We start from the raw sequence: 16103 nt of genomic DNA, 5'->3' as shown, positions 1-16103 counted from the left end.
TCAAAATACTGCCACAACTTGTAGTTCTCCCTAACTCCTACACTGTTATTCAAATCTTTTGAACAATTTCTTCAAAGATTTCAAGGTTTTATGAGGAATTCTAATAATTTGAGCTTGTGTGCAACATTTCTTAGGAGTTTATGTACTTTACACAGAATTACATAGAATGTACAGAATGGAAACAGACCACTCGGTTCATGTGCTGCTCATGTCTCATGTGCAGTGACAGTCATAGAGTCATAGAGATGTACAGCGTGGACCTCCCCGACCATGCCGACTAGATATCCCAACCCAATCTAGTCCCACCTGCCAGCACCCGGCCCATATCCCTCCAAACCCTTCCTATTCATATACCCGTCCAAATGCCTCTTAAATGTTACAATTGTACCAGCCTCCACCACTTCCTCTGGCAGCTCATTCCATACACGTACCACCCTCTATATGAAAACGTTGCCCCTTAGGTCTCTTTTATATCTTTCCCCTCTCACTCTAAACCTATGCCCTCTAGTTCTGGACTCCCCGAACCCAGGGAAAAGACTTTGCCTATTTATCCTATCCATGCCCCTCATAATTTTGTAAACCTCTATAAGGTCACCCCTCAGCCTCTGACACTCCAGGGAAAACAGCCCCAGCCTGTTCAGTCTCTCCCTGTAGCTCAGATCTTCCAACCTTGGCAACATCCTTGTAAATCTTTTCTGAACCCTTTCATGTTTCACAACATCTTTCCGATAGGAAGGAGACCAGAATGGCACGCAATATTCCAACAGTGGCCTAACCAATGTCCTGTACAGCTGCAACATGACTTCTCAACTCCTGTACTCAATACTCTGACCAATAAAAGAAAGCATACCAAATGCCTTCTTCACTATCCTATCTACCTGTGACTCCACTTTCAAGGAGCTATGAACCTGCACTCCAAGGTCTCTTTGTTCAGCAAGGCTCCCTAGGACCTTACCATTAAGCGTATAAGTCCTGCTAAGATTTGCTTTCCCAAAATGCAGCACCTTGCATTTATCTGAATTAAACTCCATCTGCTACTTCTCAGCCCATTGGCCCATCTGGTCAAGATCCTGTTGTAATCTGAGGTAACCCCCTTCGCTGTCCACTACACCTCCAATTTTGGTGTCATCTGCAAACTTACTAACTGTAACTCTTACGTTCGCATCCAAATCATTTTTGTAAATGACAAAAAGTAGAGGGCCCAGCACCAATCCTTGTGGCACTCCACTGGTCACAGGCCTCCAGTCTGAAAAACAACCCTCCACCACCACCCTCTGTCTGCTACCTTTGAGCCAATTCTGTATCCAAATGGCTAGTTCTCTCTGTATTCCATGAGATCTAACCTTGCTAATCAGTCTCCCATGGGGAACCTTGTCAAACGCCTTATCGAAATCCACATATATCACATCTACTACTCTGCCCTCATCAATCTTCTTTGTTACTTCTTCAAAAAACTCAATCAAGTTTGTGAGACATGATTTCCCACGCACAAAGCCATGTTGACTATCCCGAATCAGTCCTTGCCCTTCCAAATACATGTACATCCTGTCCCTGAGGATTCCCTCCAACAACTTGTCCACCACTGAGGTCAGGTTCACCGGTCTATAGTTCCCTGGCTTGTCTTTACCGCCCTTCTTAAACAGTGGCACCACGTTTGCCAACCTCCAGTCTTCCAGCACCTCACCTGTGATTATCGATGATACAAATATCTTAGCAAGAGGCCCAGCACCACTTTTCTAGCTTCCCACAGAGTTCTCGGGTACAGCTGATCAGGTCCTGGGGATTTATCCACCTTTAACCATTTCAAGACATCCAGCACTCCCTCCTCTGTAACCTGGACATTTTGCAAGATGTCACCATCTATCTCCCTACAATCTATATTTTCCACATCCTTTTCCACAGTAAATACTGATGCAAAATATTCATTTAGTATCTCCCCCATTTTCTGTGGCTCCACACAAAGACCATCTTACTGATCTTTGTGGGGCCCTATTCTCTCCCTAGTTACTCTTTTGTCCTCAATATATTTGTAAAAACCCTTTGGATTCTCTTGAATTCTATTTGCCAAAGCTATCTCGTGTCCCTGTTTTGCCCTCCTGATTTCCCTCTTAAGTATACTCCTACTTTCTTTATACTCTTCTAAGGATTCACTCGATCTATCCTGTCTGAACCTGACATATGCTTCCTTCTTTTTCTTAACCAAACCCTCAATTTTTTTAGTCATCCAGCATTCCCTACCCCTACCAGCCTTCCCTTCCACCCTGACTGGAATATACTTTCTCTGGATTCTTGTTATCTCATTTCTGAAGGCTTCCCATTTTCCAGCCCGTCCCTTTATCTGCGAACATCTGCCTCCAATCAGCTTTTGAAAGTTCTTGCTTAATACCGTGAAAATTGGCCTTTCTCCAATTTAGAACTTCAACTTTTAGATCTGGTCTATCCTTTTCCCTCACTATTTTAAAACGAATAGAATTATGGTCACTGGCCCCAAAGTGTTCCCTCACTGATACCTCAGTCACCTGCCCTGCCTTATTTCCCAAGAGTAGGTCAAGTTTTGCACCTTCTCTAGTAGGTACATCCACATACTGAATCAGAAAATTGGTTTTCTAATGGTTTCTCAGTTCCCCAAAATAGTCAAGAAGGTTGGTGAAGCAGGCTTCTGAAATAACAGGAGCCACCATTGACTTGGCTACTTTAATTTAGGTACTCAACTTTGTGTCGAACGATTATTTTGCAGGTGGCCAATGCAAGTCAAAAAAATGTAAGCACTCAGATTTTTTTTTAGATTAGATTACTTACAGTGTGGAAACAGGCCCTTCGGCCCAACAAGTCCACACCATCCGCCAAAGTGCAACCCACCCATACCCCTACATTTACCCCTTACCTAACACTACGGACAATTTAGCATGGCCAATTCACCTGACCCGCACATCTTTGGACTGTGGGAGGAAACCGGAGCACCCGGAGGAAACCCACGCAGACACGGGGAGAACGTGCAAACTCCACACAGTCAGTCGCCTGACCTGGAAATGAACCCGGGTCTCAGGCACTGTGAGGCAGCAGTGCTAACCACTGTGCCACCGTACCGCCCACGGTGTTTCATTATCTTTCTTGAAAATACCCGTTTGCTGCTTTCCAGTTTAGTGCAACATGCTGTAAAGTGAATCTCTCCTGATGACTTGCCTTATGAATACATTGAACATGTTTCAATATTAAATGTCTCCTTACCTTTGTGTAGTCAACAAGGTTCTGATATTCAATATAGTTCCCACCTCCAACAACAAAGACAATAGCCTAGAAAATGAACAAACAAACTTTGTGAACATTCTTTTCTGCTCCAGCACTACTTTTAAAACTCCATACTGTTTTGAATTTTCAAACAGGTTGTGTGGACAACAAGGTGAATATCAAAACAAACAAGTTGCTATAATATTAGCCCACACTTGCAAAGTGGCGCCCTCAAGCTACAAATTGTCTTCCATTCTAATGGAGATAGAGAGACGGAGAGAAGGAGAGAGAGGGGGGGAAAGAGAGATGGGGAGAGAAAGCGAGATGGAGAGAGAAAGCGAGATGGAGAGAGAAAGAGAGATGGAGAGAGAAAGAGAGAGAGAGAGAGAGAGAGAGAGAGCAGATATCCCAAACCTATCTAATCCCACCTGCCAGCAACCGGCCTATATCCCTCCAAACCCTTCCTATTCATATACCCATCCAAATGCCTTTTAAATGTTGCAATTGTACCAGCCTCCACCACATCCTCTGGCAGCTCATTCCATACACATACCACCCTCTGTGTGAAAAGGTTGTCCCTTAGGTCTCTTTTATATCTTTCCCCTCTCACCCTAAACCTATGCCCTCTAGCTCTTGACTCCCCCACCCCAGGGAAAAGACTTTGTCTATTTATCCTATCCATGCCCCTCATTATTTTGTAAACCTCAATAAGGTCACCCCTCAACCTCTGATGCTCCAGGGAAAACAGCCCCAGCCTGTTCAGCCTCTCCCCATAACTCAAATCCTCCAACCCTGGCAACATCCTTGTAAATCTTTTCTGAACCCTTTCAAGTTTCACAACATCTTTCCGATAGGAAGGAGACCAGAATGGCACACAATATTCCAACAGTGGTCTAACCAATGTCTATACAGCCACAACATGACCTCCCAACTCCTGTACTCAATACTCTGACCAATAAAAGAAAGCATACCAAACGCCTTCTTCACTATCCTATCTTTCAAGGAGCTATGAACCTGCACTCCAAGGTCTCTTTATTCAGCAACACTCCCTGGTACCTTACCGTTCAGTGTATAAATCCTGCTAAAATTTGTTTTCTCAAAATGCAGAACCTCGCATTTATTTGAATTAAACTCCATCTGCCACTTCTCAGCCCACTGGCCCATCTGGCCAAGATCTTATTGTAATCCGAGGTAAGCTTCTTCATTGTCCACTATCCCGCCAATTTTGGTGTCATCTGCAAACTTACTAACTGTACCTCTTATGCTCACATCCAAATCATTTATGTAAATGACAAAAAGTCATTTGTGGCACTCTACTGGTCACAGGCCTCCAGTCTGAAAAACAATCCTCCACCACCACCCTCTGCCTTCTACCTTTGAGCTGGCCCTGCATCCAAATGGCTAGTTCTCCCTGTATTCCACGAGATCTAACCTTGCTAACCAGTCTCCCATGGGAAACCTTGTTGAAAGCCTGACTGAAATCCATATAGATCACATCTACTGCTCTGCCCTCATCAACCTTCTTTGTTACTTCTTCAAAAAACTCAATCAAGTTTGTGAGACATGATTTCTCACGCACAAAGCCATGTTGATTATCCCTAAACAGTTCTTGCCTTTTCAAATGCATGTATATCCTGTACCTCAGGATTCCCTCCAACAACTTGTCCACCACTGACGTTAGGCTCAAGATCTATGGTTCCCTGGCTTGTCCTTACCACCCTTCTTAAACAGTGGCACCACGTTTGCCAACCTCCAGTCTTCTGGTATCTCACCTTTGACTATCGATGATACAAATATCTCCGCAAGAGGCCCTGCAATCACTTCTCTAGCTTCCCACAGAGTTCTAGGGTACACCTGATCAGGTCCTGGGGATTTATCCACTTGTATGCATTTCAAGACATCCAATACTTCCTCCTCTGTAATATGGGCATTTTGCACGGTGTCGCCATCTATTTCCATATCTTCCATATCCTTTTCCACAGTAAATACTAATGCAAAATACTCATTTAGTATCTCCCCCATTTTCTGTGGCTCCACACAAAGGCCACCTTGCTGATCTCTGAGAGGTCCTATTCTCTCCCTAGTTACTCCTTTGTCCTTCATTTATTCATAAAAAGTCTTTGGATTCTTCTGAATTCTATTTGCCAAAGCTTCTCATGTCCCCTTTTTGTCTTCCTGATTTCCCTCTTAAGTATACTCCTACTGCCTTTGTACCCTTCTAAGGATTCACTCGGTCTATCCTGTCTATACCTTACATAGGCTTCCTTCTTTTTCTTAACTAGACCCTCAATTTCTTTGGCCATCCAGCATTCCGTTCACCTGCCTTTCTTTTCACCCTAACAGGAATACACTTTCTCTGGATTCTCGTTATCTCATTCCTGAAGGCTTCCCACTTTCCAGCCGTCCCTTTACCTGCGAACATCTGCCCCCAATCAGCTTTTGAAAGTTCTTGCCTAATACTGTCAAAATTAGCCTTTCTCCAATTTAGAAATTCAACTTTTAGATCTGGTCTATCCTTTTCCATCACTATTTTAAATCTAATGGAATTATGGTCACTGGCCCCAAAGTGCTCCCCCACTGACACCTCAGTCACCTGCCCTGCCTTATTTCCAAGAGTAGGTCAAGTTTTGCAGTCTCAGTCTGTTTGGAATGTAAAAATCCCCTACCATAACCACCCTATTATTCTTACAGATAGCTGAGATCTCCTTACAAGTTTGTTTCTCAATTTTCCCCAGACGATTAGGAGGACTATAATACAATCCCAATAAGGTGATCAGCCATTTCTTATTTCTCAGTTCCACCCAAACACTTCCCTGCATGTATTTCCAGGAATATCCTCCCTCAGCACAACTATAATGCTATCCCTTATCAAAAACGCCACTCCCCCTCCTCTCTTGCCTCCCTTTATAGAAAAATACAGCGCAGTACAGGCCCTTTGGCCCTTGATGTTGTACCGATCCAAGCCCACCTAACCTACACTAGCCCACTATCCTCCATATGTCTATCCAATGCCCGCTTAAATGCCCATAAAGAGGGAGAATCCACCACTGCTACAGGCAGAGCATTCCATGAACTCACGACTCACTGAGTAAAGAATCTACCCCTAACATCAGTCCTATACCTACCACCCCTTAATTTAAAGCTATGCCCAATAGTAATAGCTGACTCCATACGTGGAAAAAGGTTCTCTTGGTCAACCCTATCTAAACCCCTAATCATCTTGTACACCTCTATCAAGTCACCCCTAAACCTTCTTTTCTCCAATGAAAACAGCCCCAAGTGCCTCAGCCTTTCCTCTTACGATCTTCCTATCATACCAGGCAACATCCTGGTAAACCTCCTCTGCACCCGTTCCAATGCCTCCACATCCTTCCTATAGTATGGCAACCAAAACTGCACACAATATTCCAGATGAGGCCGCACCAGAGTCTTATACAACTGCAACATGACCTCAGGACTCTGGAACTCAATTCCTCTACCAATAAAAGCCAGTACGCCATATGCCTTCTTCACAGCACTATTTACCTGGGTGGCAACTTTCAGAGATCTGTGTACATGGACACCAAGATCCCTCTGCTCATCCACACTACCAAGTATCCGACCATTAGCCCAGTATCCCATCTTCCTGCTACTCTTACCAAAGTGAATCACTTCACACTTAGCTACATTGAACTCCATTTGCCACCTTTCTGCCCAGCTCTGCAGCTTATCTATATCCCGCTGTAACTTGCCACATCCTTCCTCACTGTCAACAACTCCACCGACTTTCGTATCATCCGCAAACTTGCTCACCCAACCTTCTAGCCCCTCCTCCAGGTCGTTTATAAAAATGACAAACAGCAATTGTCCCAAAACAGATCCTTGTGGAACACCGCTGGTAACTGCACTCCAAGATGAACCTTTACCATCAACTACTACCCTCTGTCTTTTTCCAGCCAGCCAATTCCTAATCCAAACTTCCAACTCACCCTCAATGCCATACCTCCGTATTTTTTGCAGTAGCCTACCATGGGGAACCTTATCAAACGCCTTACTAAAATCCATATACACCACATCCACCGCTTTACCCTCATCCACCTCCTTAGTCACCTCAAAGAACTCAATAAGGTTTGTGAGGCACGACCTGCCCTTCACAAAACCATGCTGACTATCCTTGATAACATTATTCCTATCCAGATGTTCATAAATCCTATCCCTTACAATTCTCTCTAAGAATTTGCCCACAACAGAGGTAAGACTCACCGGCCTATAGTTACTAGGGTTATCCCTACTCCCCTTCTTGAACAAGGGAACCACATTTGCTATCCTCCAGTCTTCTGGCACTCCTCCTGTAGACAATGAGGACATCAAAATCAAAGCCAATGGCTCTGCAATGTCCTCCCTTGCTTCCCAGAGAATCCTAGAATAAATGCCATCAGGCCCAGGGGACTTATCTATTTTCACCCTTTCCAGAATTTCCAACACCTCTTCCCTACATACCTCAAAGCCATCCATTCTAATTAATTGTGACTCAATATTCACATCGGCAACAATGTCCTGTTCCCGAGTGAATACTGACGAAAAGTATTCATTCAGTGTCTCCCCAATTTCTTCAGCCTCCACACGCAACTTCCCACTACTATCCTTGACTGGACCTATTCCTACCCTAGTTATTCTTTTATTCCTGACATACCTATAGAAAGCCTTTGGGTTTTCCCTAATCCTACCAACCAAGGACTTTTCATGTCCCCTCCTTGCTGCTCTTAGCTCTCTCTTTAGATCCTTCCTGGCTACCTTATAACTCTCAATCACCCCAATTGAACCTTCACACCTCATCTTTACATAGGCCATCCTCCTCCCTTTAACAAAGGATTCCAATTCCTTATTAAACCACGGCTCCCTCACACGACCCTTTCCTCCATGCCTGACGGGTACATACTTATCAAGGACACTCAATAGTTGCTCCTTGAACAAGCTCCACATATTGATTGCACCCTTCCCTTGAAGCCTACTTTTCCAAGCCATGCATCCTAAGTCATGCCTCACCGCATCATAATTTCCCTGCCCCCAGCTATAACTCTTGCCCTGCAGTGCACACTTATCCCTCTCCATCACTAGAGTAAAAGTCACCGAATTGTGGTCACTGTCCCCAAAGTGCTCACCTACCTCCAATTCTAACACCTGGCCTGGTTCGTTACCCAGAACCAAATCCAGTATGGCCTTTCTATCCTTCCTGTAGGATTTGTATCCTGGAACATTAAGCTGCCAGTCCTGCCCATCTCTGAGCTATGTTTCCGTAATTGCTTTGATATCCCAGTCCCATGTTCCTAACCATGCCCTGAGTTCATCTGCCTTCCCTGTTAGGCCCCTTGCATGGAAATAAATGCAGTTTAACTTATTAGTTCTACTTTGTCCCTGCCTGCCCTGGCTGTTTGACTTGCTTCTGTTCTCAACTGTACCAGTCTCAGATTGATCTCCTTCCTCACTATCTCCCTGGGTCCCCCTCCAACCCATCCCCCCCTTACTAGTTTAAATCCTCCAAGCAGCACTAGCAAATCTCCCTGCCAGTATATTAGTCTCCTTCCAATTTAGATGCAACCTGCCCTTCTTGTACAGGTCACTTCTACCCCAAAAGAGATTCCAATGATTCACACATGTGAATCCTTCTCCCAAACACCAGTTCCTTAGCCATGCATTAATCTACTCTATCCTCCCATTCTTGCCCTCACTAGCTCGTAGCAGTGGGAGTAATCCAGAAATTTCTACTCTTGAGGACCTCCTTTTTAAATATCTGCATAACTCTCTGCAATCTCCCTTCAGAATCTCAACCTTTTCCCTTCCAATATTGTTGGCTCCAATGTGAACAATGACCTCTTGCTGGCCCTTCTCCCCCTTGAAAACATTCTGCACCCTCTCCGAGACATCCTTGATCCTGGCACCAGAGAAGCAACAAACCATTCTGATTTTTCTCTGCTGGCCACAGAAATATCTATCTGTACCGCGGACGAGAGAATACCCTAACACAATTGATCTCTTGGAACCATACGTACCCCTTGTTGCATTAGAGCCAGTCTCAATAACAGAAACTTGGCTGTTTGTGCTACGTCCCCCTAAGAATCCATCACCCCCTACATTTTCCAAAACAGCATACTTGTTTGAAATGGGGATAGCCACAGACGACTCCTGTAGTAGGTGCCTACCTCTCTTATCTTTCCTGGAGTTAACCCATCTATGTGACTGTGTCTGAGGCTTTCCCCCCTTCCTATAACTGCCATCCATCACATACTGTTGCAATTTCCTCATTGCTTCTAACTGTCTCTCCAACCGATCCATTCAATCTTGTAAGATTTGCAACCAACAGGATTTATTGCAGAGAAATCCGCAGTAACCCTTCAACTCTCTTTTAGCTCCAACATCTGACAAGAAGCACATATCACTCTACTAAAAGCCATTTTTGGTCCTTCACAATCTGCAGACCCAGGAAATAACACTGACTTATTCCTCCACAAAACACTGCCCCAGGTTAGATTAATAGTTACGGGCTTATATTTTAAGTTTAATCAACAGATAGATCTCAAAAAATATATAGTCAAGAAAGAACCCACTCTATCACTACTGCAGACTTTCTGCAGGCCACTTAAAACAATTTTTCTGATTCTGTGCTGTGAACTTCGCCCAAACAGTTCCTCCAAGATCAGTTGTGAATTTCACTGTTTGTTAATTTTCCCAGACGCACTCCATGTCCAGCGATACATGAATTCAACAGCAAAGGCAGTACTGTGCAGGTACACTCTGGTCAGTTTTTTTCTCTCTCTCTCCCTTCTGCACTGACTTTACTATGTGCTTCATTTGCCTGGTCTTCTCCCTTTTAAAATAGTTGTTGTTTTGACTTTTTTCCCCCAAAGTTTCAAAACAATGTAACAGCATGTAAAACAGTAATTGCTGCTCCTGGAATTCAAGGAAATCACCTCCAACACCTAAAATACCTCAAAAAAGGAGCAGCTGTTACAGCCAGAAATTTTTCCTGCCCTCCATCTTGGATTACCCACAATCCTGAGAGAGAGGTTTACTTCTTTGTTACATTGCTACAGTGTAAATTTTGAATTTGGATTTGAAAGGATTCACAGATTTGCATTTATATTGCACCTTTTAGGTAATAAAATATTTGAAGCCATCTTAGAAGTTTTACTGAATAAAATTTGATCTCAAACCCCATGAGATGAAATTAGTGTGCATGAACAAAAGTTTGGTCAAAGAGGCAGGTTTTAGGTGCATTTTAAAGAGAGGTAAAACATTGGAGAGATTTACAAAGGAAATTCCAAAATTTAGGAATGAAGTCACAGTGACCAATTTTAGATAATTAAAAATGGAGATGCTTAAGATGCCAGAATTGGTGAAATGCTGAGATTTTGTGAAAGTATAAGCCTGGTGGAGATCACAGGGATCTTTATGCTTTCCTTGGATGTAGATGTCACTGCCTATTATGTGTTGTCCGTCCTCACTGCCCTTGAGTTAAGTGGCAGTAGTTAAAGTTAAACACATCACTGTGGGTCTGGAGTTACAAGTAGGCCAGACAAGGTAAGGACAGCAGCTTTATTTTTCTAAAGGATAGTAATGAACCAAATGAGTTTTTACACCAATCAACAACAGTTTTAAAGTCACCATCACTTCTCACAGATCTAGCAATTCAAGACTGGGCATCCATGAGGTGTTGTAGGTCATCAGTAGCAGAAAACTTGTACTCCAACATAATCTTTAACCTCATGGCCTGGCATATCCAATACTCTGGCAGATACCAAGCCAGGGGATCAACTCTGGTTCAAAGAGTGCAGGTGACACGGAAGTACTGAAGACTTGGGTTCCAGAAATACCACACCCCAAGGCAAACTGTTCCAGCACAGCGATACAATGGCAGCCAAACATCTAACCAGCAATGTACAAAATTGCCCGGGTATGCACTGTTTACTAAAAGCAGGACAAATCCAACCCAGCCAATTATTGCTCTATTAATGCACTTTTAATCAGCATTAATGTGATGAAAGATGTCATCACCAGTGCTAACAAGCAGCGCTACCTGGTCACTGACACACAGGGCCACTCAACTCTGGACCTTACTACAGCTTTAGTTCAAACATGGACAAACCAGTTCATTTCAGAGATTAAGTGGAAGTGACTGCCTTTGACAAGGGTGCACTTGACCAAGTGTTGCCTCAAGGAGCCTTAGTAAAACTGGAGTCAATGGGGATCAGGGGAAAACCTCTTCTGGATGGAATCTTACGTGGCACAAAGGAAAATGGTTATGACAATTAGAAGTTAGTCATCTCAGCTCCAGATATATCACTGCTGCACTGGCTACTCACAATGTGATTTCCTCTATATTGGGAGACGAAACACAGATTAGATGACTGCCTTGCAGAACATCTATGTTGTGTCCATAAAAATGCCCCCAAGCTTCCAAGTGCCTGCCATTTTGACACACCATCATGTTCTCACACCAATATTTCTGTCTCAAGCTTGCTACAGTGAGCCTCACTGAAGCTTGATAAATAATATCTCATCTTTTGCTTGGGGACCCTGCAGTCTATAGGACTCAACATTGAGTTCAATAGCTTTAAAGCCTGACCATGCTTTTTGTTTTCACCTATGCCTACACCCTGGTTCTGTCATGACATGGATTGCTTTCAGAACAACCTACTTATTCTCTCTTATTATTAGCCCTCATTATCACTTATACAGTTTTTCTTCTGTTCTCGTTTACTATCAATAATCCTCTTGCTTACCCTTCGTATATCTCCAGCTATCTACACAGCTTGATAATGCTGCCACCCCACCTACTCCCAAACCCCATGTTCAGCACAGATACCACCTTTTCCCAGCTGCTATCAATTCTGAAAAAGGGTCAACAGACTTGAAATGTTAATTCTACTTTCCCCCTAATGGGTGCTGCCAGACGTGTTGAGTTTCTCCAGCAATTTTGTTTTTGTTTCAACACTGCTAGAGTTCTGAAGAGAATGTCTTAGACTGAACCACCTTCAGCTGCTCCATCAGTGACCGTCCCCCCATCATAGGGTCGGAAGTGGGGATATTTACTGACTATTGCATAATACTTAGCATCATTCCTGGCTTCTCAGGTACTGAAGTATTCCATGTCCAAATGCAGCAAGACCTGGACAGCATCCAGGCTTGGGCCAACAAGTAGCAAGTCAAATTTGTGTCTTGCAAGTGCCTGGCAATGACTACCTGCGCAAAGAGAGAATCTAACCATTGTTCCTTGACAATAAATAGCATTAGTATCACTGAATTTCCCACTACCAACATCCTGGAGGTTAACTGATCATAAATTTAACTGGACTTATAAGTAGTGTGACGATAGAAGCAGATCACAGGCTAGTAATCTGCATTGAGTAGCTCAAATCCTTACTCTCCAAAGTCTATCCACCATCTAGAAGGCACAAGTCAGGCTTTTGATAGAACGATTTCAGCTCCAACAACACTCAATAAGCTGGACACCATCCAGGACAAAGCAGACCACTTGAGTGGCACCACATCATGTGTTGAGGGTTGAAAATCCTGGAACTTCCACCCTATTGGTGTTGTGGGTACAGCAACACTAAATTGACTCAGTGGCTCAAACAGGCAGCTCACTACCAACTTCTTAAAGGTAATTAGGAATGGGCAATAAATTCTTTGGTATTAGAAAACTTGATGATGGTGTTTAATCTTGAGTCTTCAAGCAAGTCAGCAAATCATCGTTCTATAGATATCAGTTCTGATAAAGATGCCTCAAGAGATCTAATTTTCTCAAATCTTCTCAAGTTTATTCTATTCTACATGAAATCCTACTCTCCTCTGCAGCTCCTGAGATGTCATTCTTGGCAGCGGAGTTGTCTCAACTGAAGAGACTAGGAAGTAGTTGAGCGATAGGACAAAGATGTCTTATCCTAAGGAATAGTAGGAAAATTATCAGAATATTTTCCATTTCCTTTTACGCCAGCCAATTCTGTCAGTAGTTATGATGGGAGCTAACAGTGTTTCATTTTCTTTTCAAACCACAGCTTTAACTTTTCCTCAGACCATAAAGGACAAGAGTAGAACACTCTCAGCTCCCAAGAAGAACTTCACTGCTGCCAAGATGATGAAAGAACAATTCAACTTACCACCTCCATTTATGAAATTTTGATGGATTAGATCCTGAAATAATTATTTTTTGACTCAGATCTCCTTTGATCAGTTTTCATTGTTTTGCTGCTGTCATTATCAATGCCACAGTCCACACACCAGCTGTTGTGAGAAGCTGGCATCCCAGTTTATCTAAGTCTTTGCCTTGCAAGGAAAAGATAGCTGAGCATTCACTCAGAAATCTTGCTGAGTTGCGCCTCTGTATTTATTGTGAATAGTTAATAGTTCATCAGTTTGTTCGAATCTAATGTTCAGTCTTCATTAATCTAAAGAGCCTAGAACTGTCATTACATTTATACGGTTAGCAGAAGGAATCAAAGTTTGATGTTTGAGAAGAGGGTGACATCAGCAGTCTTGAAGCACAGAGAACTGGTTACAAATATGAAATTTGGAAGTGTGCAATGCTTTTCTTCCATGGTGAAGGGTGGGGTGAAGGGGTCAAGTAATTTGCTCTGCATCAAGCTCTGGTGGCTTGGTTGCACAATGCATACATGGGTGTAGAATTTTGGTTACTTTGAAAATTAAAAATAAATTTATTTTCTGTAATTTCAAGTCTAAGTTGCACACAAAATCGTGTTCAGTCATGCTGTTTTAATTAGTTTTTGGAAAAATATTAAAACTTGAATTCTGTGTCACTTCTCTGTTAGTCACTGGAAATTCAAAGTTTCATAAAAGTAATTTTTTCCTAATGGATATTGGAGGGATGCAGGTTAATTTCTTAATTTTCCTGCAGTTTGATTAATCACAGTAAGATTTCAAAACAGTTTTTTTTTGCAATTGTAATGAAAAGTTAAGCATTTACTTGCATAACTCCCAGAAATTAATCATAGCATCCACTCCTTAGTCTCATAAACAAACACACATAAGACAGGATAATTTCTAAAACAAAAAGTCATATGAATTTAGACTTCTTTTAGACCCAAGATCAATATTATTTCTTGTTCTTCAACAAGGTTGTTTGGCGTGTGGCAAGCCTGTAAATTTCATTTTTGGTTCAGTGAAGAGTCAAAGAGATGTACAGCATGAAATCAGACGCTTCGGTCCAACTCGTCCATGCCGACCAGATATCGTAACCTAATCTACTCCCATTTGCCAGCACTTGGCCCATATCCCTCTAAACCATTCCTATTCATATACCCATCCAGATGACTTTTAAATGCTGTAATTGTATCAGCCTCCACCACTTCCTCGGATAGCTCATTCCATAGACGTACCACATTCGTCGTGAAAAAGTTGCCCCTTAAATTCATTTTTAGATCTTTCCCCTCTCCCTAAACCGATGTCCTCTAGTTCTGGACTCCCCTAATCCAGGGAAAAGACTTTATCTATTTACCCTATCCCCCCTCATGATTTTATAAATTGTTGAAAAGGACATGGAAGATATAGAATGTAGAGAAATAGATGGTGACATCTTGAAAAAATGTCCATATTACAGGGGAGGAAGTGCTGGGTGTCTTGAAATGCATAAAAGTGGATAAATCTCCAGGACCAGATCAGGGGTACCCGAGAATTCTGTGGGAAGCTTTGGAAATGATTGCTGGGCCTCTTGCTGAGACATTTGTATTATCGATAGTCGCAGGTGAGGTGCTGGAAGACTGGAGGTTGGATAACGTGATGCCACTGTTTAAGAAAGGTGGTAAGGACAAGCCAGGGAACTATAGACCAGTGAGCCTGACGTCTGTGGTGGGCAAATTGTTGCAAGTATTCCTGAGGGACAGGATGTACAGGTATTTGGAAAGGCAAGGACTGATTAGGGATAGTCAACATGGCTTTGTGCGTGGGAAATCATGTCTCACAAACTTGATTGAGTTTTATTGAAGAAATAACAAAGAAGATTGATGACGGCAGAGTGGTAGATGTGATCTATATAGGCTTCAGTAAGGCATTCAACAAGGTTCCCCATGGGAGACTAGTTAGCAAGGTTAGATCTAGTGGAATACAGGGAGAACTAGCCATTTGGAAACAGAACTGGCTCAAAGGTTGAAGACAGAAGGTGGTGGTGGAGGCCTGTGATGAGTGGAGTGCCACAAGGATCAGTGCTGGGTCCTCTACTTTTCATCATTTATATAAATAATTTGGATGTGACCATAAGAGATATAGTTAGTAAGTTTGCTGAAGACACCAAAATTGGAGGTGTAGTGGGTAACGAATAAGGCTACCTCAGTTTACAACAAGATCTTGATCAGAGGGCCAATGGGCTAATTGGTGGATGGAGTTTAATTTAGATAAATGCGAGGTGCTGTATTTTGGCAAAGCAAATTTTAGCAGGACTTATACACTTAATGGTAAGGTCCTCCGGAGTGTCGCTGAACAAAGAGACCTTGGAGCGCAGGTTCATAGCTCCTTGAAAGTGGAGTCGCAGGTAGATAGGATAGTGAAGAAGGCATTTGGTATGCTTTCTTTTATTGGTTAGAGTATTGAGTACAGGCATTGGGAGGTCATGTTGCGGCTGTATAGGACATTGGTTAGGCCACTGTTGGAATATTGCATGCAATTCTGGCTTCCTTCCTATCGGAAAGATGATGAGCAACTTGAAAGGGTCAGAAAGGATTTACAAGGATATTGCCCCTGGGTTGAAGGATTTGAACTACAGGGAGAGGCTGAACAGGCTGGGGCTGTTTTCCCCAGAGTATCAGATGCTAAACCTTATAGAGGTTTATAGAATCATGCGGGGCATGGATAGGATAAATAGACAAGGTATTTTTCCTGGGGTGGGG

The 16103-nt window shown here is 42.9% G+C and overlaps 1 protein-coding gene across 2 annotated transcripts in view; it reads right to left on the bottom strand.

The window, feature by feature from the left end:
* scfd1 (sec1 family domain containing 1) overlaps positions 1-16103 on the bottom strand; it is a 164761-nt gene that overhangs the window by 11524 nt on the left and 137134 nt on the right. For both annotated transcript variants that reach the window (XM_060828380.1, XM_060828381.1), the window contains one exon: positions 3229-3294. In XM_060828380.1, the coding sequence (XP_060684363.1) occupies positions 3229-3294 (66 nt within the window). The remainder of the gene's footprint in view (positions 1-3228; positions 3295-16103) is intronic.

The sequence above is a fragment of the Hemiscyllium ocellatum genome, chromosome 8 (genome assembly GCF_020745735.1).
Source record: "Hemiscyllium ocellatum isolate sHemOce1 chromosome 8, sHemOce1.pat.X.cur, whole genome shotgun sequence".
Taxonomy (NCBI): Eukaryota; Metazoa; Chordata; class Chondrichthyes; order Orectolobiformes; family Hemiscylliidae; genus Hemiscyllium; species Hemiscyllium ocellatum.
Note: the sequence above shows the minus strand (reverse complement) of the source record. Positions and strands in the feature narration are given on the sequence as shown.